This window comes from Lactuca virosa, chromosome 9 (assembly GCF_052849685.1).
Source record: "Lactuca virosa cultivar CGN04683 chromosome 9, Lactuca_virosa_CGN04683_v6, whole genome shotgun sequence".
In the NCBI taxonomy this organism is placed as follows: Eukaryota; Viridiplantae; Streptophyta; class Magnoliopsida; order Asterales; family Asteraceae; genus Lactuca; species Lactuca virosa.
The window spans coordinates 87,474,616-87,498,611 of record NC_136434.1 but is presented as its reverse complement, the minus strand read 5'-3'; the positions used below and the strand labels follow the sequence as shown (position 1 = coordinate 87,498,611).

The 23,996-nt window shown below is 31.5% G+C and overlaps 2 protein-coding genes across 2 annotated transcripts; both read right to left on the bottom strand.

The window, feature by feature from the left end:
* Positions 1–603: 603 nt before the first annotated feature.
* On the bottom strand, positions 604–5,308 carry LOC145138305 (solute carrier family 40 member 2-like). Its single transcript, XM_079072407.1, has 8 exons — positions 5,171–5,308; positions 4,613–4,763; positions 2,523–2,719; positions 1,943–2,437; positions 1,653–1,824; positions 1,351–1,488; positions 1,154–1,264; positions 604–954 (listed from the first exon to the last, which is right to left on the bottom strand). Exons 1-8 carry the CDS (start codon positions 5,281–5,283, stop codon positions 817–819), a joined length of 1,515 nt encoding a protein of 504 aa, XP_078928533.1. The 5' UTR covers positions 5,284–5,308; the 3' UTR covers positions 604–816.
* Positions 5,309–8,775: 3,467 nt separating this feature from the next.
* On the bottom strand, positions 8,776–14,839 carry LOC145137354 (Sel1 repeat protein). The gene is made up of 4 exons (XM_079071496.1): positions 14,448–14,839; positions 13,801–13,870; positions 13,596–13,658; positions 8,776–9,065 (listed from the first exon to the last, which is right to left on the bottom strand). The coding sequence occupies exons 1-3, from the start codon at positions 14,652–14,654 to the stop codon at positions 13,609–13,611; spliced, it is 327 nt and encodes a 108-aa protein (XP_078927622.1). The 5' UTR covers positions 14,655–14,839; the 3' UTR covers positions 8,776–9,065; positions 13,596–13,608.
* Positions 14,840–23,996: the final 9,157 nt, after the last annotated feature.

Here is a 23,996-nt window from a genome sequence, read left to right as displayed (position 1 = left end):
ATATATGAAATACCCAGATCCTTTCCAACAAACAATATATTTCTTTTTCTTAAATTGGTCATCTTTCATGATTTTAATCTTCCTCTACTATTAACCCCTCTATCAAATAAGGTGAAGGGAAATATGGTGCCCATGCCCCTGATCCGTATGCAATATGGAACTCAAACACTCACTTCCTTCAAACTTATCGAACGTAACTTTTCCATCTTCAACTGTATCTCTAATACCAACTGATAGGTTTTCGAACAACAAATATGCAGTTAAAGATGCAACAAAACAAATAAAGAAGAGGGAAAATTGAGGTAGTTCATATTTTATGGTAATCGTGTTATGCCCACATACAACATAGAGAAGTTTATTATTATTTACGGAATATGATGTTTACAACCAAATCGAGATTCTATACTTAGAAGCGAACTATTTAATTTTGATTCTAAAACTGTCGAATAGTAGATTTCGAACACTACGGACATATAAATCGGCAAAAAAAAAATCTTATCACTTTATTTATTTGGACTTGTGTCCGTTTTCATTTAATTTTACACAACACTAGTCCCACCAATCTACAATATACATTTTTTTAAATGAAGTAGAGATCTCACCTCAAACAAAATTCACAGTTCAGGCTTACAGATTACAATCATCGAGAGCTAAACGTGATTCTGAAGTGTTTTAAGTTATGTACAAGTTTTACATGCTAACATATCTAAGTGAACACGCATACTTAATGCCATTGGAATTGCCGGTATATCAAGTCTCATACTTCTAAGTTTGTGACCATTTGTTACAACATTACAAGTATCCAACACCAAATATTTACACACATCTACGAAATAACATGAGCAGTTTATCAAAGTGAAAGAGGTGCTTCCGAACTCGATAAATGTGAACACTATACATAATCGATGCTATCGTCACCAACCAGAATGACACCAAGATCAACTTCCAGAAATCCTAAAACACAGAAGAAAGCATTATCTAAAAACTAGAAATTGTAACAACAAAATGTTAAACAGTATTAGAACATCATTTATAAACGAACAAATATGGCGTCAAGATCAATATGTCGCAAGAAGTAGACAATAGTGTTTATCACTTTTAGTCAGTAATTAAGGAAAAACAGACACTAGATGGTATAAGAAACGAAGATCACCTCGGGATTAGAGATAAGCAACCCCATGATGTATGTCATCAAATCCCAGAAAGACTGAATCGAGTTTTGAACACCTCCAACAACAGCTCGATCGGATTCAGAAACTTGATCCTGTTCCACAATCAACATAAATGTAAGAAAAAAAAAACATGAATCTAGAATCATTATTCTTAGAATTCAAAGGCATATCAGGTCACCTGCATTTGTTGAATAACCGATAGATCAAACGTCCATAGCCCTAGACGTGAAGCTGCTACTCCAGCCATCAATAAATAAGCCGATGTGGTATTGTTTTTAACCCATATTGAGCCAACACAAACCAAGAGGCAAGCCCACTATATATATATATATATATATATATATATATATATATATATATATATATATATATATATATATATATATATATATATATATATATATATATATATACATACAAAAAAAATTCATGACTTTAGCTTCTAGCCTTTCAAAATCTTTGATAAAAAGCCTGAGATACCTGTGACCAGATCGACCAAAGTCCAGTTCGAAGTGTTGAAATTCGAGTCTCCATGGAAGGATACAAAAACGTAGCTGAAATACCAATTATGGCGCTTATTCCTCTTCCCATTCCAATTATATAAACTGGTATTCCATCCCATTCCAATGTCGCAGTCATCAAAGTCCCAAAACTGTCAAAAAGATCACACTAAATCTCAAGCGAAAAGAAAACTACTGTATCTTTCGTTTCATTCCAAACAATCATTTTACAAAAACGTTACTTTGTAACTAGAGGATCAAGAATGGCACCTGAGGACAGTAAAATAGAGTAAAGCGAGAGATACTCCAGGCAAAACGACATCTTGTTGAAGGTAAACTCGCCAAGCACGAATAAACGAACTGTTAGAAAACATTCGAATGAATTTCCTAACAATCGGATTACTTGATGAAACATCTTCTGAAAGATCTTCTGTGTCATGATGTTGGATAAGTTGTTCTTGAGAAGTAGAAGAGGATGCATGTTCGTGTTGAGTAGCTATGGTACTTTTTGGTCCTCGTTTTTTGCTGCGTTCTTGGAGAGCTGGGATTCCTTTGTATACGGAGTTTAAGAGCCAATACTGCAAGAAAACCGAGACTATGTTCCAGATTGCCAAACTTGCAGCTGATGCTATTAATGACACGAAACTGATGATGAATCCTGTAACGACAGGTGCAAATAGTTTGCATATGAGATCGATTCTCCGGATTCTGGAGTTCATCGTTGTTAGTAAGTTTGAAGAATGGCCTTCTGATATCACCACCACCCTGTCAAAATTTGAATTATATGTCACTTTTAATGTCAAACATGAAATGACATATAGAACGATTTGACCTTAATTGGAAGATTTACCATTCTCTTTCAATCAAGATAGTTCCGGCGAGAGTTGAAAGAACAGCAAGAGCGCCGGAAAGATTGGTCAACACGACGAGCAATGTAAATGCAGTGACGTTGGTGATCCGCAAGTCCGGAGAGATTAAAAGTCCGACCACCGTGACTCCGGCAATGATGAAGGAGAGATTTTGAGTTATTAGCCAAATTCGGAGAACCTGTTAAACAAAGAATTTCAAAATCATGGGCTCATGGCATATAAATTGCATTGTTTTTCAGATCCATAATTAATGGTTTGGAGTTTATGGGCTGGTACTGGGATGGACCTACATGGTCTCTTGTATCAATCTTTTTTAACGGCTGTTGGATTCATATTACACATGAAGTGAAAAAAATAAAAAAAAGTGTAGATGTTATTACATGTGACGTGATGAAAATTTAAGATTCATATTATATGTGACGCGACTGGATTATATTGTACCAAATGTGTGGACTCATAAAAAAAATGTTAGAAAAACATGATTTTAGAACGCGACCGGATAATATTGTACCAGATGGGGAAATCTACAGAAAAGTCTCAAACTTTTGGGAAATGTTTTAATAAAGTCCTAAAAGTTTTTTTTTTAACAGAAAAGTCTCATTATTTTGAGAAAATCATATAATCTGTCATTTGTTGTTCAAATATAAAAAATGATTTTTTCGTTAATTTGGGCAAAATGTTAAATAATCGGGACTTTTTTGTTCAAAAAAACACTTTTAGGACTTTATTGAAACTTTTCCCAAAAGTTTGGGACTTTTCTATAGATTTCTCTACTAAACGTGTGGACTCACAAAAAAATGTCAAAAAAACATGATTTTAGAAGTGACTTCCCCTCAAAATTTCTAAAAAATTTGAATTATCTCTGGAAAATTTTGAAGGGTAGCCTAGCTACCCGTCCTAGTGGGTCCATCCTTTTGTAATGGATTGTATAGAATTGAACCGGACAAATTTTAATTATGGAGCCATTTTTTATGATGAGAGCTCATTCATGTCTTTTGCAAAGACAAGAGAAGATGGTATAAAAAGGATTGAAATTTTATCCATCTCGCAGGGTAAATGTTATACAACTTGTTTTTGTCCCCCGTATCGAATGTGACCTGTATGAACCTATAAATACCCATAAAACTAGGGGTGCAAACGAGCCAAGTCGAACCCGAGCATGGCCAGGCTCGCTTCGGGCTTGTTTAAGTTATACGAGGCTCGAACTCGAGCTTGGCTCGATTCGAGTTTTCTTGTACTGAGTTTGGCTCGAGCTCGTAAAAAATTATACAAGCTCGGCTCGGCTCGTTTTTTGTCTAACATACCAAAATAAGCTTAAGCTCGGTTCAACTCGTTAAGAAGCTCGTTTACTAATACCCTAAATCCCTAATTCTCCAAATATTTTTTATTTTAATATATGAAAATAATAATAAATTGTATTATATATAGGCTCATTTAGGAGGCTCGCAAGCCTAATCGAACTTAGTCACATAGGCTCGAGCTCGAGCTCGTTTATAAAAGAGCTTAATATGAAGCTTGAGCTCGGCTCGGGCTCGTTTAAAATCAATTTCGAGTCGAGCTTTTAACGAGCCGATCCCGAATAGCTCACGAGTAACTTGGCGCGTTTGCACCCCCCTCATAAAACATAAAGGAGATTGTTAATCTTGTCAAGATTGCTAATCCGAGCTTGGGTTTGGTTAAAGTGTAAGTGTAAGGATTTTAACTTTAAGAAAAAATAGGAAAGAATATGGTGTAGAAACTAAATGGTTTTCACAAGCATACAAATAGATAGAGGAGTAGGTGGTGTCATGTCCACCTCACGTTTTTTGGCCATGACTTAAAAGGTTTTACTTGCACTACGTAAAATTTACATTTTTAATTGATGTCGGACTATCGTTTTAAATGATTACAAAATAAATAATTGTCAAATCAATTAAACGCATTGCGTGGAAATTTTGCAAATCAGTTGAGTAATATTTGTTCTCTACCAATCAATCCTTGAAACATTAGAAAAAAAAAAAAGTATCAATTTGGGACAATGACGATGAAGGATTAATTAAAATAGAAAGATGTAATTAGGAAGAGATTGAACCTTTGGGTATGTTGAGTTGTCAATCCACTGGCCTACAAAGGGACCAAATAAGGTGGTCGATGCTGACTCGACCACCCCATAAGCCGCTGCCATAAGCAAAGAGTCTGGCCATACGTTTATCATATACAAACCCACAGAAAACTCCCACATCCTATTTATCCATAACATACGTTATACAATTAAAATCAAAAGAATTTGTACCTTATAACTAATTTATTTAATTTGGTTTTTATGATGTAAAATTTAGAAAATAGTTATTATATCATAGTGTTAAACCAATAGAATTAAACTAATGTGTTGAATATTATAAATTCAAGTCACTAAAAGAGAGAAAAAAAATAACTAAAAACATGTTTAATATTAATGTGACTAAATCATTGTAATTACACACATTTAAACACAACCCCAAAATCAAGAAATATTTACAAGCAAATTCGATTTTTGGGTTTAGGTTTTCTTTGAAGTGTGTGTGTGTGTGTGTGTGTGTGTGTGAGAGAGAGAGAGAGAGAGAGAGAGAGAGAGAGAGAGAGAGAGAGAGAGAGAGAGAGAGAGAGACACCTGGCACCCCATCTGGCTAAGAAGTGTCCGACATATAGAGACACTAGAAGAGATGTATCGATAGGATCTTGATGATGATATTGATGACGGGGAAGGAGCTGTTCCTCGTCCATTACTCTCTCTCTCTTTCCTTTATATCCTCCCTCTTTGATCCACGAATGTTTGCGTTAGTATTTATAATTGTATCTAATGAAAATGACCGTTATACCCCTGCAAGTTCAGCCAATTTAAAAGTTTCAAAACATGCCATAGATAGTAGATAGATGGTATAATTATTTTAAAACATGCATGGCATTGGTAGTAGGTAGTTTGGTATAATTAATTATTTTATGCATGTAGATTAAAACTGAATTATGTTTTTAACCACATGTTCTGATTGAAAGGAAGTATCAATCACATGAATTTTATCAGATTATTAGTTGCAAAATTATGGAGAAAATCAAAAGAAAAAGGAAATTGAATTGTAATTATATTATACATCATATATATACATACATATTTTTTTTATTGATTATTAGTAAAGGATGTTTTGCTTGTATGTGTGTTGATTGATCTATATATATGCAATGTTTCTCATAAATCATAGTTTATTCAAGTGCTCCTCATTTGGAACTTCTTTTCAGGTTTTTCTAGAGCTTCTTTTTTTTCATTTCACCACATTCATTTGAAACTCCCATGACTTTTCAATTTCTTTCTAATAATAATTATAAGTTGGTTAATAAAATTAAATAAATATCAAACCTAAAGTGTAATCATATATAAACTAAATTTCAATATTAAAATAATATCTTTACTTCTACTTATAAAGTTATGTTTTTTAACTTTTAACATATTATATTTAATTTATTAGTTTTAATTTATTGTTGGATGTAAACCATTATCATTTTAAAGATGTGATTTTGGAACAATTTGTATAAAATACTTCAATTACAAATTTAAATATAACATTACAGGGTCAACTTAAATATAAATTTTAGTTTAACTTAAACAACCCAAAAAATATTTTGGTTAAATGTGAAAAACTGTAGTGTCTTTTAATAATGATTATAAGTTGGTTAATAAGGTTAAATAAATATCAAACCTAAAGTGTAATCATAAATAAACTAAATTTCAATTTTAACATAATATATTTACTTCTACTTATAAAGTTATGTCTTTAACTTTTAACATATTATACTTAAATTATTAGATTTAAATGTTGTTGTATGTAAACCATTATCAGTTTAAAGCTACAACTTTTGAACAGTTTGGACAAAATACTTAAATTGTTAATTTAAATATAACATTACAGTGTCAACTTAAATATAAATTTCAGTTCCACTTAAAAAACCACAGAATGTTTTGTAAATATAGTTAAAAGTGATAAATTGTAGTGATAAATTTAAAAACTAAATTTTACTCTCAATTAAACTAAAATATTTCCTAAAGATTTTTTTATAATCGTTAAAAGTTTTTCAAATAAGTAGCTTAAAATAACTTACAATAACAATAGTTAAAAATAGTTCTATATAAATTATTATATTGTTACTTTTAAAATCAAAAAACAATGTTTGATGTTTTAAATAATTATAATGATAAAAATTAAAACTTTAAATAAATAAATTTTAAAAAATTAATTAACAATAACAAAAACTATAAATAAAATTAAACCATACATTATATTTAATTCTATTCATGTATAACTCGCAGCTAGAAGTCATTCAAACGATTGAAATTATGCAGTTATAATAGATGTATATATATTATCATATAATTCAAAATAATCATTATATTATATCAATTTATTATACGAATTATTATATCAAATTTAACAACGTTATTGTTTTATTTAAAAAAAACATATATTTGTAAAGACTTCAACTATATATGTGTTTCTGTGCAACGCGCGGGCATACGCCTAGTTTATTTATAAAAGGGTGTTTAGGATTTCTTTTCAAAACAACTTATTTATTCATTTATTTTTTTATTTATTGGTTTTTTAGAAAGCTAATAAACCTAAAAGAAATGTTTGCAACTCAAATGCGTTGTTCAAAATAATTTTTCTGTCACCTTCAAAAATGAAATTTTAAAGATATAAACTTAGGTCCAGTTTGATAGTTGCTGTATGGGAAAGTGTTGTCGGGAAAAGTTTTCTTACTGGGAAAGAAATCATGTTGTTTGATTTTACATCTAACTAATTGTGTTGAATGATGAAAAATGACAATATTACCCTACTGTTTTATACTGTGATGGATGAAGTTGTTGAATAATTATAAAAAACATACAAATTATCATACAAAACAAAAACTACACAATAATCATTTAAAAATCCAAATACAAATTGTCGTACAAAGTAATTAAACATAAATCAATTCAAATTCAAATTCAAATAGAATATCGATTAGGTTGTTTTTAGTTTATTGTTTTTCAAGTTGATGTTACGTTGTCATTATTTCTAGCCATTTTAGTTTTCTTTATAACCCAACGTGTGATTCATGACCCGGTCTATGTCCAATAGTGGTGGGATGGTTGAGATTTTTTAAAATTAATTAGGATGGTGGTGTATTTTCCAAAAAAAAAAATTAATCCAATAAAAATGAACTAAAAATTTAACTAAAAGAAATTAATATTCCAATAAAATAATATTTATTATTATATAAATATCATATATTATAAATAATATTTATTAATATATAATAATCCAATAAAAAACATTAATCCATACAAAGGAAATTAAAAAAAAGAATTATTTAAAAGAATTTAATAATCCAATAAAATAATATTTATTAATACATAAGTATTATACATAAAAAACAGTATTTATTAATATATAATAATCCAATAAAAAAAGTAATAATCCATTAAAAAATAAATTTAAAAAATATTTAAAAGAAATTAATAATCCAAAAAAGAAATATTCATTTTATTATGTAAATCAAACAGTCTTTTCGGTCCATTCAACCAGAAAACTCTGTTTGAAACTGGAAAGATGTCTATCAAACGGGATGACTTTTTTTAAAAAAATTTAGCTTTTTAACCATAACAATTTAAAAAAAAAATTAATCCAAATACGTTTTAGCTTATTGACTTATTAGCTTTTTCCATTACAAAAGCTGATCCAAAACATTTTTATGAAACTTTTTTTATTGTCAGCGTAAATCTATAATCACTTTATATAAAAACATACAACAATCCTTTAGCTATCTGACAATATTTACTTATTATTCTAAGGCCCTTAACCCCTTTAGCTATCTGAAAGGATTTATATTCGGTAGTTGCTACTTAATTAGTCCATAATCTATGCATTTCATAGTTACTCATGCTAACATTCATATTATAATCTATATATTCAACAGTTGCCCAAAGTAAGATTTGTTCTTGAATATACAAAAACAACCACAAATGCTTGTAACAAAAATAAATAAATATAAAACAATATAAAATAACCTGGCAAAAGGCGTTTATTAAATTACCAGGAGTAGCCTAAACAAATTTTCTATACGAGTAGTTGAAATTACAACTTGACCCCTACGATTTGAATTTTGTAACAAAAAGAACACCCTTCACAATGTACTTGCAAGTTATCAGAGAGAGAGAGAAAAAAAAAAAGAGAGAGAATCTGAATGTGTACCCTTTCTGGAAAAAATAAAATAAAAAGAAAAACAGGAATAATAAAACGGGCATCGATCAGCAACAAGAAACCTAAGAACTCACAAAATGTTCATCCACATATAAAAAATAAAAAATAAAAAAGAGCAAAGTTTTTCTACACCAAACAAAGACCAGAAAACCAGTCAATTGTACAAAAAGGACTTTTTCTTTAAAACGAACAACAAAATGAGAAGGCGAAAGATGCATTAAAAAGCCAATTGCATTTTCGTACAAATGATTAATTAGATGAACAAATCCAAGAACCCTGCAAAAGAAATTAAGAAAAAAAAAAATAGAGAGAGATTAGTTTAATTATCATCAAATTCTGTATTGTATTACAATTTGATAGGTAAACCAGTTGTAATAGTGCTATGGTAACAAATATGACAAAAACTATAGTAGTTTGTTGTGCATAAAAAAGGTAACCTCGCATAAAATGGTACAGTGAAACCCTAAACACTAAACTTAAAACCTAAACCAGTTATGAACATTTACCAATTTACCAACATGTCGTGAAGTTACTCTTACAGTAAGACAAGACCCTTTGTATGAGAAATAATACAATAAGATTATAGTAAGAATTCATTATGCCTTTATCATTAATGAACCCAGAATATAAGAAATTTTCTGAAGATTTCCCCTTTTTTCAAAATATAGTAATATTCAATATAGACCCTTGTTGCACTTCTCTCCTTTTTTTCATTATGTGAAAAGATTTAGTTATGTATTTGTATTAGAAGATAGATGTTGGGTCCACGAATTTCTCTTATTGTTTACGTTCGCTGATTCGCATTTTCACTCTCTCGATAACCATGATCGCCTTTTTAAAAACAATAGAAACAAGGTAGTCTAAGGCCCGTTTGATAGACATCTTTCTAGGTCTAAACACATCTTTCTAGCTGAATGGACCGGAAAGACTATTTGATTTGCAAAAAAAAAAGGGTGAATGAGCCAGACAATTGTGCCTCAAACCTCGCCTCTTTCTTTCTATCTTGGATTATAAATTTCTTTTAAATAATTTTTTTTAATTTCTTTTTTTATTGGATTATTACTTTTTTACTGGATAAGTATATATTAATAAATATTATTTTTAATATATAATATTTATGTATTAATAAATATTATTTTATTGGATTATTAATTTTTTTAAATAATTCTTTTTTTAATTTCCTTTTTATAGATTAATTATTTTTATTGGATTATTATATATTAATAAACACTATTTATAATATATAATATTTATATATTAATCATGGTTGCAGAAATCAAGATTAATCGTGAATTAATCGTTTGGCGTTTTCCAACCGACTAGGATTAGTGTGTTTGACGGGAATTAGGGATTAATCGGGTTGGCGGGATTCATCAGTCAACAAAAGTCAAATAAATAAAAAAAAGTCAAATAAAAAAAATTCAATAAATTATTTTATTTTTTTTACTCCAAAATTTTCAAATTTTCAAATATTATACTAAAATGTTCATATTTTTGTATTTTCAAACTTTCAAATTACAAATTCTCTTATTTTCTAATTTTTGAAGTACTTATTTTTCTTAAAATATATTAATCTTTGATTAATTTTAATATTTTATTAATAATCTATGGTCCCCGATTAATCCCCGGCAAGACCGATTAATCCCTTAACACCAGTCGACCGTAGTCGACTGTCGAGCGATTTTTACAACCTTCATATTAATAAATATTAGTACTTTATTGAATTATTAATTTCTTTTAGTTAATTTTTTTAATTCATTTTTATTGGATTAATTCTTTTTTTAGTTAATTTTTTTAATTCATTTTTATTGGATTAATTCCGGTTTTTTTTACAACACCACCATCATCTTAATTTATTTTAAAAAATCTTATCCATCCCACCACTATTGGACATAAACCGGGTCAAGAATCGCACGTTGGATTATAAAAAAAACTAAAATGGCTAGAAAAAATAACAACGTAACATCAACTTGAAAAACAATAAACTAACAACCTAATCGACATTCTATTTGGATTTTAATTGATTTATGTTTAATTACTTTGTATGACAATTTGTATTTGGATTTTTAAATGATTTTTGTGTAATTTTGATTTTGTATGACAATTTGTATGTTTTTATAATTATTAAGCAACTTCATCCATCAGAGTATAAACAACAAGGTGATATGGTTATTTTTCAGAATTCAGCACAGTCAGTCAGATGTACAATCAAACAACATGGTTTTTTTCCCAGTCAATCAGCATTTTCCCAGACAGCATTTGCTCGAATAGCAACTATCAAACGGGACCTAAGGGGGTGTTTGTTGCTTATTAAGGGCTTATTACAATAGCTTATTTTTTATAAGCTCATTTTTTCAGCTTATTATGATTTGCACTAAGAAAATAAGCCCTTAATAAGCTAAAACCAAGGTTGCAGAAAACGTTAGACGTTAGCTAGTCGGTGGACTGGGATCTAGGGATTAATCGACTAGGCGGGGATTAATCGCGGGATTAATCGGGAACCATTAATTATTAATAAAATTATTCAAAAGTTTATAAATCTAACTTTAATCGTAAGAATATAAATAAATAAACATAAAAGTTTAATAATAAGTTTAACAAGCACAACAATTTATCATCCAATTAATAAGAAAAGTTATTCAAATTTTAATATATCTTAAGAAAAGAAGTAAATTTGGGTATTTGTATATTTGAAAACATAGATTTTTTTAAAAATTTTGGAGAAAAACTTTAAAATTTATTTTTTTTTAATTTTTTTATATATTAGTTGAACATTGAAATACTATGAACTTTTGAAATTTTGAAAATTTTGGTTTAATATTTAAAATTTTGAAAATTTGAAAATTTTGACGATTAGGACCGCCTAGGACCGATTAGAACCGTCTAGCTCCGACTTTGACCCCCTTTGACCCTCTTTGACCAAAACCGATTAAGCCGACCGGTTAGCCTTAATCCTATTCGGTTGAAGACCGCCTACAATTAATCCCCGATTAATCGGCCGCCTAGACCGATTTTTACAAACACCCCCTAAGGTAAACTTATGCTCATGTAGAAGGGGTTAACGTCCATAAAGAAGGGATGCGATCAAATAGGGGCAACGAGTAATCAACAGTGAAAACGTAAGTTACCATCCGAATGAGTCCTAAACATACAAGATGAAACAACAAGTCTAGAAAGGTATACTTTTTCGTGGGTGGCATATTAATTGTGAACCATATTTCCGGTTTAGCAGGTATTAAAACGAACATGACTTCTTATTTAACCTACATGGCATCATATGTACTTCCTAGAAATAAAATAGCATCGAACTATTTGAATTGGCTTCTCATTTACCTAATATGCTATGTGTATAACCCGTTAAACCCGAAAATGCAAAGCCATTTCAGGAAGCAAGATGCTATTTCATAGAGTACATATTATGTCATGTAGTTAAACGAGAAGCCATATGAATATGGGTGCATGTTAATAGTTCTCAAATTTTTAATTATATCAAAGATTGTCATGTATTTTTAATAAAAAATTCAATTAGCATGTTGTCTTTCTTCTATATTTAAAATTCCACCCCCTCTAAAAAATGACCACTTCATAAACCATATAATCAAGCTCATTTCAGGAATAAGAGACGGTTGTATGATGAGGTTAACATACGTATGGAAGGAAAAATATACATAATAAATAAAATTAAATAAATAAACAATATGCTTCTTGTGTGCCAGTAAAAAAAAAAAGAAGAAGATAGATTTTGACCTTTTTTTTTAATCAAAAAGCTTGGTTGTTTAATTAGAATTGGAACAAATTCCATGCATTGCAGAATATAAAATAAAAAAGGAGAGATTTCGACTCTTTTTTTTTAATCAAAAAGCTTGGTTTTTTAATTAGAATTGGAAAAATTCCACGAATTACAGAAATATAAAATAAAAAAGAGAGGTTTTGACTCTTTTTTTTAATCAAAAGCTTGGTTTTTTAATTTGAAATGGAACAAATTCCACGCATTGCAGAATATAAAATAAAATAAATATGTCAACCACATTAAGGGGGTGTTTGGATGTGTGTTTAAACTCAATAATCAATATTGTAATCTGAGTTGCAATAATCAGTTTTGAATGTTTAAAACAAAATTGATTATGATTCTGCCTTTTTGACAAGTTAGGGTCAAAATAATTAAATTTGGAGAAACAAGTAAGGAGTTGTAAGATTCAATTAACTAATAATCTGATGATCTATTTGTTTATTCTATTTGTTTATTCTTCAAGTCATAATAATAACTTTATAAGGACACATACAAACACTGCCTAAAGTCTGTAGCAAATACTACAACTTGAGCTTATTTTTTATTTTTTTGGGTGAACACTAGTACTATTTTTGGTATGCATTGCTATTCATTATAGGCATTTGTTAATACTTTCATGTTCTTTACAATATAATAAAAATTTACTTATTACTTTTTATAATAAATTAGGGTTCGTTAATACTCTTATCTCGCTATTTCTTTTATAATTTACACTATAACCTTATTACTTGCATTCAACCTTTTTGTCATTAACATGTCTTCTCTCTATTTATATACATTTTCACTAAGATTTTTCACTAACCACCTTTCAAACAATACATTCAGGAATTATAAGTGATTGCATACAAGTACTTTTAAAATGCATATAGAAAAAGGCAATATAATAATGGTCCTAAAGAAAAACAACTCCAATAACCACATAGAAAAGAGTCGAATACTTTGATAAATTATCCTTCTTGAATCCATGAAATTCATAAAAATGGAGAACATGTTTGAATTAAATTGGGGTGCATTACCTTCTCATTTATATCAAGAGTCATCCAGCAACTCTTCTGAATCAGAATCACTTGCATTATAGCCTGATAATCAAATGATTTAGAAGTTTATTAGTGATTCAGAACACATGCATTCACAAATGTCTATAGAGAGAGAAGAAGGTGTGTGTGTGTGTGTGTGTGTGTGAGAGAGAGAGAGAGAGAGAGAGAGAGAGAGAGAGATGACCTGGGCGTTTATTGCTAACTCTCCAAACTGAAGAACGGACTCTTGCAGCTCTTGTCATCCAAATTTTTGCCTGACAAAAAGAAGTTGATAATTCATTCATATAATTTGATTAATAAACTTACTTTATTTGCCATAACTGATAAACATTCCTGAAAGTTCAATATCACAAGAGAAAACATGAAGAAGTTTTTATATGAAATGCATATCAAACATAAGCTTGTGCAGAAAAGGTTAAACACATTAAGCCTGATGAAACTTATAACATGAACAGAAGCAAATAGGTGTAAAGTAATCTAAAAACTTCCCAAAAGTAGAAAAGCTTCAATTTTTATGGGATGAAACTAATTTGGGCAAAGGCTCTACGATTATATTTTTGACAGTATTCGCTTGAAAAACACATATTTGTTCTTCCAAGAAGTGATTCCAAATTCAAGGGAAAAGGTGAGAATCACTTCTATGCGTATCTGTTTGACCTTTGATTATCCTAAATAGTCAAAATTTCAAAGGGTTTCTTAGAAATTACAAATAGGCCCAAAAAAATCCCAATTCATCATATTCCTGCATTCCCAATAAACATGCATACTATGAATTGAAAACAACCAGGAAATCGAAGTCAAAATTCGAACTTTATAAGGTCAAAATCAAACCTTTTGGGTATCTTTTGGAATCCCATAACCATTGAAGTACATCTGGGCGACCAAAACTTGCATAGACAGATCCCCGGCTTTGGCTTCTTTGAGGGTATCTTGAAACCATCTTCTCAAGCAATCAGACACCACATCCGACAGCGGAAGACGGTGGCTCTGCTTCTCGCTACTACCACCGCCTCCGCCACTGTTATTGCCGTTATCCATCTTCTTTTTCAACTTTGACCCTCGAAGTTCTCTCGATTCGTCAAATTTTAAACAGATTTCTCAAGATTCGATGTGGGGTTTTCTGATTTTTCTTGGATTTCTGGGTTGTGCTCAACAATTGAAAAAAAAAAAATAGCTGAGCTGGGTTGGCTTGTGGTGGACGGTGAGAAGTTGGCACACGTAGAATGCAGTAAGCCAGTAAAACACACAAATCAATATTTAAATTGCTGATTTCGTTTTTATATGAATAAACGAGGGATTACCATGAAATTTCGTTGAGGGGATTGGAAGATAGAAGTTATAAATAGAGGATTAGTAATCTAGAAACCAAAAAGGCGGCTGTCAACAACAAGAAAAGAACAGCTCAAAACGACATCATTTAGAACAAGGGGACCTCCTCATTTAGAATGTGGATGGTATGTGAATTATGATGAAAGATTAACTAGATAACATAAAAAGTTGGAGTTTTTAACAAAAGGAGATGCTTACAACCTTATCTACCAAAATCTTGTTGTGTTAAATTTTATTTACAATATAATTAAATTTATAGGGTTAATATTATCAACACCAACAAACCTCGGGAATCTCATTAAAATTGGGTATCTTGTATTCCTTAAAAATAGAACGATTGCGTCAATTAGATTACATATGACATGCACGGAAACGTAAATCTACAAATGAAGCAAAACAAAGGAAGAGTACGTTAGCAAGAACATTTAACAGATACATATATAGATTTTAATACAAACAAAAAACAATGTGTCGATGGTAGAGGGATCATGTCCCTTAGATGAATTTGACATGTGTGGAAACGAGAATGGAACCTTCATGTCACATAGGATTTTGATGTCTCCCTTCATTTTAACCAACCTACATTTATATGATGGGTGATGTCTACATCCACAGTCTATACAGTCTCCCTTGTCAATCATATACCCCAAATACTTGAGACTCTCCTTTAGAAAAAGGGTTTGCTCCCCTAAGCTTTTATGTACTCCATCATTTGGCTCCCCACTTATATTACACCAAAGATACTTTGTTTTTACAGTGTTGATTTGAAGCCCTTTCTTTCTAGTAAAGACCACCAAGTGACCAACCTGGTATTCAACTCAATCATATACCCGGGCACCAACACAATGTTATCATAATAAGTTTCGAACTCTAATGAAGCCTGATTTCAATCGAAAACGATTTTGTGTCACCAACTGGGGTTTGAACACATGGCGTAGAGTGGAAATGCATATCATGTATAGCCATGACATCTCTCTTGGACCTCTCTAGCTTCTTAGGTCCTCTGTGTCGCCTCTCAAAATACATTATCATATGTCTTTTTAGGTGGTTGAACATCGTATAAAGATCCTTATTTTTGTCACTAAATTTCTCCATAAGGCATTTAAGAAGGTAAATTCCTTCGGTCGTCGACCATCGAGCATAAAACCGAATTGGTTTTCCAGAAATAGTCATGTTGCAATGCAACCTAACCTGCATAACTTTCGTCCATAGTTTCATGGTGTAAATGATCTTCTATATCTATATTTTTTATGGTTAAAAATAAACTTTTTATTGCTAATAAAACCCTTACATATATTTACTTTCTTCATTTCGAACTTTTTAACAGGTTTACCAGTAATTGACATAAAATTTTGAAAAACCATACTATTTAAGAAACATTTTTTTCTTGGACCAATTTTTTCATTTTAACTTCAAACTCCCATGTTTTTCTTGCGATGTTGCTTATGGTATTCTTGGTGGATAAAGATGGAGGTTCGATTGTATCTGTACTTACAAATTTGAAAACCGAAGGTTCTATTTTGGTTAATTTGAATGGAATTGTATCACAAATGGTTCGATATCTATTAAATTATAGATTGTATGTTCTACAATTAATAAGTTTGATGGAATCGTATCAAAATGGTTCAAGTAATTTGAAAACAGGGGGTTCTGCGTCTGTTAATTTGAAGACTGTATGTTCTTCTTTGCTAATCAAAGGCTCTACATCTACTAATTTTGAAAATGAATAACAATGCAATATTGGTCCAAACACATGATTCAATCAAGAAAATATGATAACAATGAAGATGCTTTGAAACTAAACTTTATTGATAATAATAGTTTCATAAAACTCAAGAGATAATCAGAGAACAAACTATGATTATTAACATACTCTTTATTGATAACCTTCACAAAGATGATTATCGATATATATATATATAGCTAGGTTATTTTGTTTTTTACATTTATTGTGTGCTAGAATTCACCAATAGGAATTTAGTAAATTAAATAATTATTTAATTAAATAAATATAAATATTAAATGATTTCCATAATTATATGTATATTAAATGATATCCATAATTATAATTCTCTTTTTATGGAAACTAATTAAATCCGTCATTAATGTCAACAATAATATTCTTTCAGAATAAATTCGTATCTAGGTTTTTATATATGAGTTCGTATTTTGTTTCAGAACTCACTCACTTAAAATACAATAAAGTTGAATGAAATATGAAGAACGAGAGTGTATTCTACTAGAATACACTCTCATTCTGCTGGAATACACTCTCATTCTTCTATATATGAATTCATTCTTAAAGAATATTATTGTTGACATTAATGACGAATTTAATTAGTTTCCATAAAAATGAATTATAAGTATGGATAGCATTTAACATATATATAATTAATACTAAATTCTTATAGGTGCATTCTAGCACACAATAGATATGAGAAACATTTGAACTTACCTATATATATATATATATATATATATATATATATATATATATATATATATATATATATATATATATATATATATATATATATAGAGAGAGAGAGAGAGAGAGAAAGAGAGAGAGAGAGAGAGAGATTCAGGTATTCTAATTAAATATTGTGTGATTGTATGCATAAATGTGGGCCAATCATTTCAAATATCTAAATAAAGGTAAATTTGTAATCTTAGCTAATAATTAATTTTGGTAAATTTAAATCAATGAATTTCCCTTTAAATAACAATCGGTTTTATAGCATTAACCCTAAATCTCGTTCCAAGCTTACGATTTCTACTAGAAACCCAAACAAGTCGCAAATCTGGTGGTGTTTGTTTTCAAATCGACACCATCCCTGAATCGGCAACCACCTCCCCACCTGTATTTTCATTCTTCCGTCATTGCTTTATAAAAAGTTGACGACGACCCTGCTGCCAATGTCGTCTATGATGTTGTATATCTTCATCTTCCTCAACACGGTTCTGTTTTAGCATTATCACAGTTGAAAATTTTCAGGTATGTCATCTTACATTCTAGTCGACAATTTTTTTCAAATATACTTGTTAAATTAGGATTCTTGTAAAGGGAATTGTGATTTAATATGTCAACAGCGTTGTTTAGATTTAATTGGTTTTTCCTTATTCACTTTCTAGTGGGACGTGATTGTACTGGTTTAATTTGAACTAGGAAAAGGCCCGTGCGTTGCACGGATGAAAGTTTAGTGGCAAAAATATAAAGAAGTAAAAATAAAGTGTCAAAATTATAAAGATGAAAAGTTTGTTGAAACTTTAGTGGCAAAATTAGTAAAAATAAATTACCAAAACTATAAAGAGGAAAAATTTGTTGAAACTTTAGTGGCAAAATTATAAAAAAATAAAAAAAAAAGTAGTAAAATTATAAAAGAATAAAGAAAAAGGGTTTTAAAGAAGTAAAAGTGAAAGTTTAGTGGCAAAAATATGAAGAAGTAAAAATAAAGTGGCAAAATTATAAAAAGGAAAAGTTTTTTGAAACTTTAATGGCAAAATTAAGAAAAAATAAAAATATAGTGTTAAAATTATAAACATGAAAAGTTTTTAATATATATACTAGAAAAGATTCCCCGGCGTTGCCGGGGTCGGAAGGTATTGTGTTGTAAAGTAAAGTAGCATGTTGGTTGCTTTTTGTCCGTTAATGTGAGGGTAATTTGGTATTTTCAGGTAGTAGGGACTGAATTTGTCACCATGGGTAAACCATATGGACCATTTATGTAATTTTGGCGGTGGTGGTGGTGGTGGTGATGGCAGATGGTGGGTGGGTTTATGGTATTGGGTGAATATTTTCTAATAAATAAAACATTAATTTAAAACCAAAAAGAGAATGTTAAATTTGGTAAACCACAGGGACCAATCGTGTAATTTTGTCTAACAATAATAATAATAATGATGAGGGACCATTTCTGCCAAAATACTAAATACTAATAATATGTAATAAAATACGAGGGTTATGAAAAATTCAAACCAAAGTGAAAGGGTTGTTTGTGAACAAAAGCATAAAAATAAAGGGTCAATGTTGTAAGTTGGAGGACCAAAATTGACAAAAAAAGATACCACTGTTAAAATCTAAATCTTTCGTAACTTTAATATATATATAATAATGCTTTTAAATTATTCAAATGTATACATACTCATCGATTTCACATTTCTTTCGTATTGATTTCATTCCTTTGAATTTGATTGTTTTCAATTTATTCAATTTTCTTATATACTTAATGAGTTCACATTTCAAATAGATTTGAATAAATTAATTTTTGTGTGATAAATCATCAATTTGCTCTTTAACGTCAAATTTAGATTTTAATTTAGAATAATATTTGGATTTTTAGAGCTTTTTATATCTTGGACTAACATTTGATTTGTTTAGGTTTATTGTCTGATTCTTTCAAGGTGTAATATTTTTGGTGAATTGAGAATTTGTTCTGATTGTCTAATTTTTATAGGAAATTGAAAGTTGTTTTGATGCACACCTAGCGCTCGCTAAAATGCTTCAACTGAATGGTATTTCTTCGTTTATAGTATTCTATCATAAAAGAATGTTTTTTATGATAATCATGAACATATTCTGTTAGAATGCCCCGAATTAATATAATTATTGGTAAATGAATTTCAATTCTATCAGAATGGAATCACGAATTCCAATTATGTTTGAATGGAATATGGATATTTTCTCACTAATTTATTCATTAGATTTGTTTCCACAGAAGCTGATGCTTGAAGAACGGACCACGAAATTTGAACGACGCCTCATAGCAACATTATTCTTTTAGAATGTTTTAGTGTCTTTGTTAGATTTTGATGTTTTTTGTTCCCGTTTTGAAAGTTTTTTAGTTTTATTCTTTAACAATAAATGTAATTCTTAGCAATTGTTACATGTATTCTTTAAGAATTAATATAATTTTTGTTTTAATTCTTCAATTGCTGGTTCGAGAATTTGTTATTCTACAAGAAATTTTTAAAGTCATGATCAAGAAATATGTTCAAGAATATTTTTATTATTTTATGGTTCTAGAATATTTTTATTTTTGAGCATACTCAAACATATTCTGTCAGAATGTCCGAATTAAAAACCTTATAATTCATAAAATCAAATTTTTAAAATTAATAGAATCTATGATCCCTTAAAATATGCAAATTTCCTTTACTAAATCTATATTAATTGACTAAAATACCCTTCTAGTTAAATTAGATAGTATTTTTCAATTATATTTAATTCAATAATATGTATTAATCACTTTCTTAAAATAAGTAAAATGATTGGCCCACATTTATGCATACAATAACACAATAATTACTTTGAATATAATAACCTAAGCCCATATATATATATATATATATATATATATATATATATATATATATATATATATATATATATATATATGAAACATCCCAAAAATACAGTCTGAAAATTTCGTTTTAAATTAGTAATAAAACCATATTCATCAAACGTCATATAAGAATCATAAACAATGTATCTCAAAATATCAAAACAACTGTCAAATATATCAGAGTATAAGCATCCCAGGCTGAACAAATGGTGTGTGCACTGCAATCTTCTCGAGCTCCTCTTTTAAAACTGAGTACCTGAAACCAAAACTGAAAACCATAAGCACGAAGCTTAATGAGCTCCCCCAAACTATCACATACCATACAATAACTCATATAGCACATACTGGACCTCGCCCACTGCATCGGGCCCCTCCCGGCATCGGACCGAAGTTCGGACTAGCTTGGGCCCCGCCCACTACATCGGGCCCCGCCCTGCATCGGACCTAAGTCCGGAATAACTTGGGCCCCGCCCACTGCATCGGGCCCCGCCCGGCATCGGACCGAAGTCCGGAGTAACTTGGGCCCCGCCCACTGCATCGGGCCCCGCCCGGTATCGGACCGAAGTTCGGAGTAGCTTGGGCCCCGCCCACTGCATCGGACCCCGCCCGACATCGGACCTAAGTCCGGAATAACTTGGGCCCCGCTCACTGCATCGGGCCCCACCCAGCATCGGACCGAAGTCCGGAGTAACTTGGGCCCCGCCCACTGCATCGGGCCCCGCCCGGCATCGGACCAAAGTCCGGAGTAACTTGGGCCCCGCCCACTAGATCGGGCCCCGCCCGGCATCGGACCGAAGTCCGGAACTAACTGAACATAGCATAGCATAATCATAACTACTGGCATAAACACATATATTGCATACTGTATCGGACCGAAGTCCGGAACTCATATCACAAAAACATGCTTGAATCACAAAGACATCAAGTACACTGAACTACTGCATCAGACCGAAGTCTGGAACTACTGCTAACTAAACGGGCCGGCATTGTGGCCGTAGACCCGTTCCTACTGGAAGGAAACTCACCTCACACTGCTGAAGTCCTGTAGACACAATCCCACACTGCTGAAGTCCCGCAGACTCAACCCCAGCTGCTGGATGACAGATTCCCGAACTGTCAACACCAAAATAACACCCAATTAATAATTGGGTTCTAACACATAACTATAAATGCATACTTTGGATAATTACTACATTACCCCTGGCTTGGCTTACCCAAGCCCAAGGCCCAATCCATAGACCCAAAGTCAACTAGGGATCAAAGCCCAACATATGGCCCAACTTTCCAAATTGGGCCCAAACCTCTACATGGACTTCCCTTAAGGCCCAATTGATCAGTCCAGTACAACATGTCTCATTCTAAGGGCCCAATATCATACAACCATCTAGGCCCAAACTATGGCCCATCTATGGCCCAATTTTCCAAATTGGCCCCAATCCTTCATATGGGCCTTACCCTAAAGCCCAACTAATTACTTTAGTCCATTTAATTATTCTTGGATGGCCCATTAATAGACCAATTACCAAAACCCAATCGAAAGGCCCAACTCAAGGCCCAAGTGAACTAGGGTTTCACATAAAATGACGATTAGGGTTAAGTGTTTCTTACTTAACCCATTAAGAACTTAATCCATTAAGTCCTTTACTCTACTAGATAATTAACATGGAGAAATTGGGCTTAATACACAATCCAATCTCAATGGCCCAAAAGTGGGTCCAATAAGTCCAAGGCCCAAATACTTGCAATTAGGGTTTTCTAAACCCTAATTAGGGTTTTTCACCCAAACATGGCCCAATAGGCCCAAAACTAATCCTTAAGCCCATTAGGGTTTTTCTAGGTCAATTAGGGTTTGCTAGGGGGCACCACCCACTACCACCTCGGGTAGTGGCGGTCCATGGCGGCTCACGGCGGCGGCCACCACCTTACGGTGGTGGTTTGAGTCTCTTTTCATTAATCTTTTGGAAATTACAATTACAATGCTTTACTCAAGGATAAACACACACTAACTAACTAACACACATACACACACAACCACCCTAGTGGTGGCCGGCGGCGGTACAAGGCGGCAGCCACCACCTCACGGTGGTAGCGGTGGCTTTTCCGTGAACTCCTACTAAACAAAACACCCAAACACACCTGCTACAAACAGAAATACAACCACGCCCTCCCATGCTTCGTTTTTCAAGCATCCAGTCACCCCTTCCGGTGGCGCACGGCGGGGATATCAAAATCTTGCCATAACAGCCACCACCTCATGGTGGTGGCGACGGTTCTATTGGTTCCCAGCCGAGAAACATTCTCCCACACGAACATGCCCGGAGAACGGCGGCAGAGCAGCAGCGTCACGATAGGGAAGGTGCGAATGAGACTTCACCGGCGAAGGAACGTGATGGGTGGTGGAACTGTGAGCGACAGGAGCGGCGGCTTCGTCCTCTCATCGGGATTGACCACAGCGGCAGCAACACGGTGGCAAGAAGGTTTGGCGGCGCAGGTTGCTGATGGCGGCCGATGAAACAGCAGGGCCTGGAGGCTGCTCGACGGTACTAGGTGGTCGGAGAATGGACGAGATGTCTGGTGGTGGTCGCTCGGAATGTGACCGATCAGAGAAACGAAATCAGATGGCGATGACGGCTGGGAAACGGCATGCTCGCCGAACTCGGTTAGACTGCGGCGGCTGGTAGTTGAAGATGGAGAGGGTGGCGGCTAACACTTCTTTAGGGTTAGGGTTTGTGGCAACCGGCAATGTTACAGCTTATATACCCGCTCCTAACACTTCTTTGCCATAATTACAATTATGGTCCTTCCCCATGATATCTTTTCAGATTCAATCCATTATTTACCCTTTTACCCCTGGTTCTATTATTTCTTTTCAAAATAAATCCCTAAATTACCAATAAACCCTTAAGCCTTCAAATCTTTTCAATAGAAGTCCCATAAATTACCATTTAGTCCCTGTCTTCACAAATACTTACAAAACAAATCTGGAAATTACACTTTTAACCCCCAACTTCTAACATTCTTCACAAATTAATCCAGTAATTACATTTATTAATTTATTTAAATAAACAGGGCGTTACAATATATATATATATATATATATATATATATATATATATATATATATATATATATATATATATATATATATACTAGTTGTGATACTCGTATATTATACGGGTTGATTAAAACAAAATGTTAAATATAAATAATTAAACAACATGTTTATTTGAATTTGAAGTTTGAAATATGTAAAAATTATGATAATAAAAATAAAAATAAAACATGAAAAATTGAAATTTAAATTACATGTTAGTTGTCGGAGCCGTGTATTAAATGTGCTAATTATAACAAAATGTTAAATATAAAGGTTTCAACTGTAAATTTATTTAAAATTGAAATTAAAGTTTGAAATTTAAAATTTAACATTTAAAATTAATATAGTTATTATGGTATGTTTAATTTATAGAAACTAAATTAATGATATATTTAAAAATGAAAAATGAAGTAAATGACAAATTGAAAATAAATATCTCAAAATTATGACAAAATGACATGTGGCATAATGTATGAGAAAATGACATGTGACAAAGTTATTTTCATTTATTAGGTATGATATATATATATATATATATATATATATATATATATATATATATATATATATATATATATTACAAAATACCTAAAAAAAACCTAGCTTAATATATAA

Bases quoted from the DNA above. Each gene is read 5' to 3' on its own strand.
- LOC145137354 (XM_079071496.1), bottom strand. From the start codon at position 14,654: ATGGATAACGGCAATAACAGTGGCGGAGGCGGTGGTAGTAGCGAGAAG. The intron at 13,871-14,447 runs GTTTGATTTTGA...TCTTTTTGTCAG, and splicing joins TTCCAAAAGATACCCAAAAG to GCAAAAATTTGGATGACAAG. The intron at 13,659-13,800 runs GTCATCTCTCTC...TTTGATTATCAG, and splicing joins AGTTAGCAATAAACGCCCAG to GCTATAATGCAAGTGATTCT.
- LOC145138305 (XM_079072407.1), bottom strand. From the start codon at position 5,283: ATGGACGAGGAACAGCTCCTTCCCCGTCATCAATATCATCATCAAGAT. The intron at 1,489-1,652 runs GTATCTCAGGCT...ATATATATATAG, and splicing joins TTTGGTCGATCTGGTCACAG to TGGGCTTGCCTCTTGGTTTG. The intron at 1,265-1,350 runs GTGACCTGATAT...ATTGTGGAACAG, and splicing joins CGGTTATTCAACAAATGCAG to GATCAAGTTTCTGAATCCGA.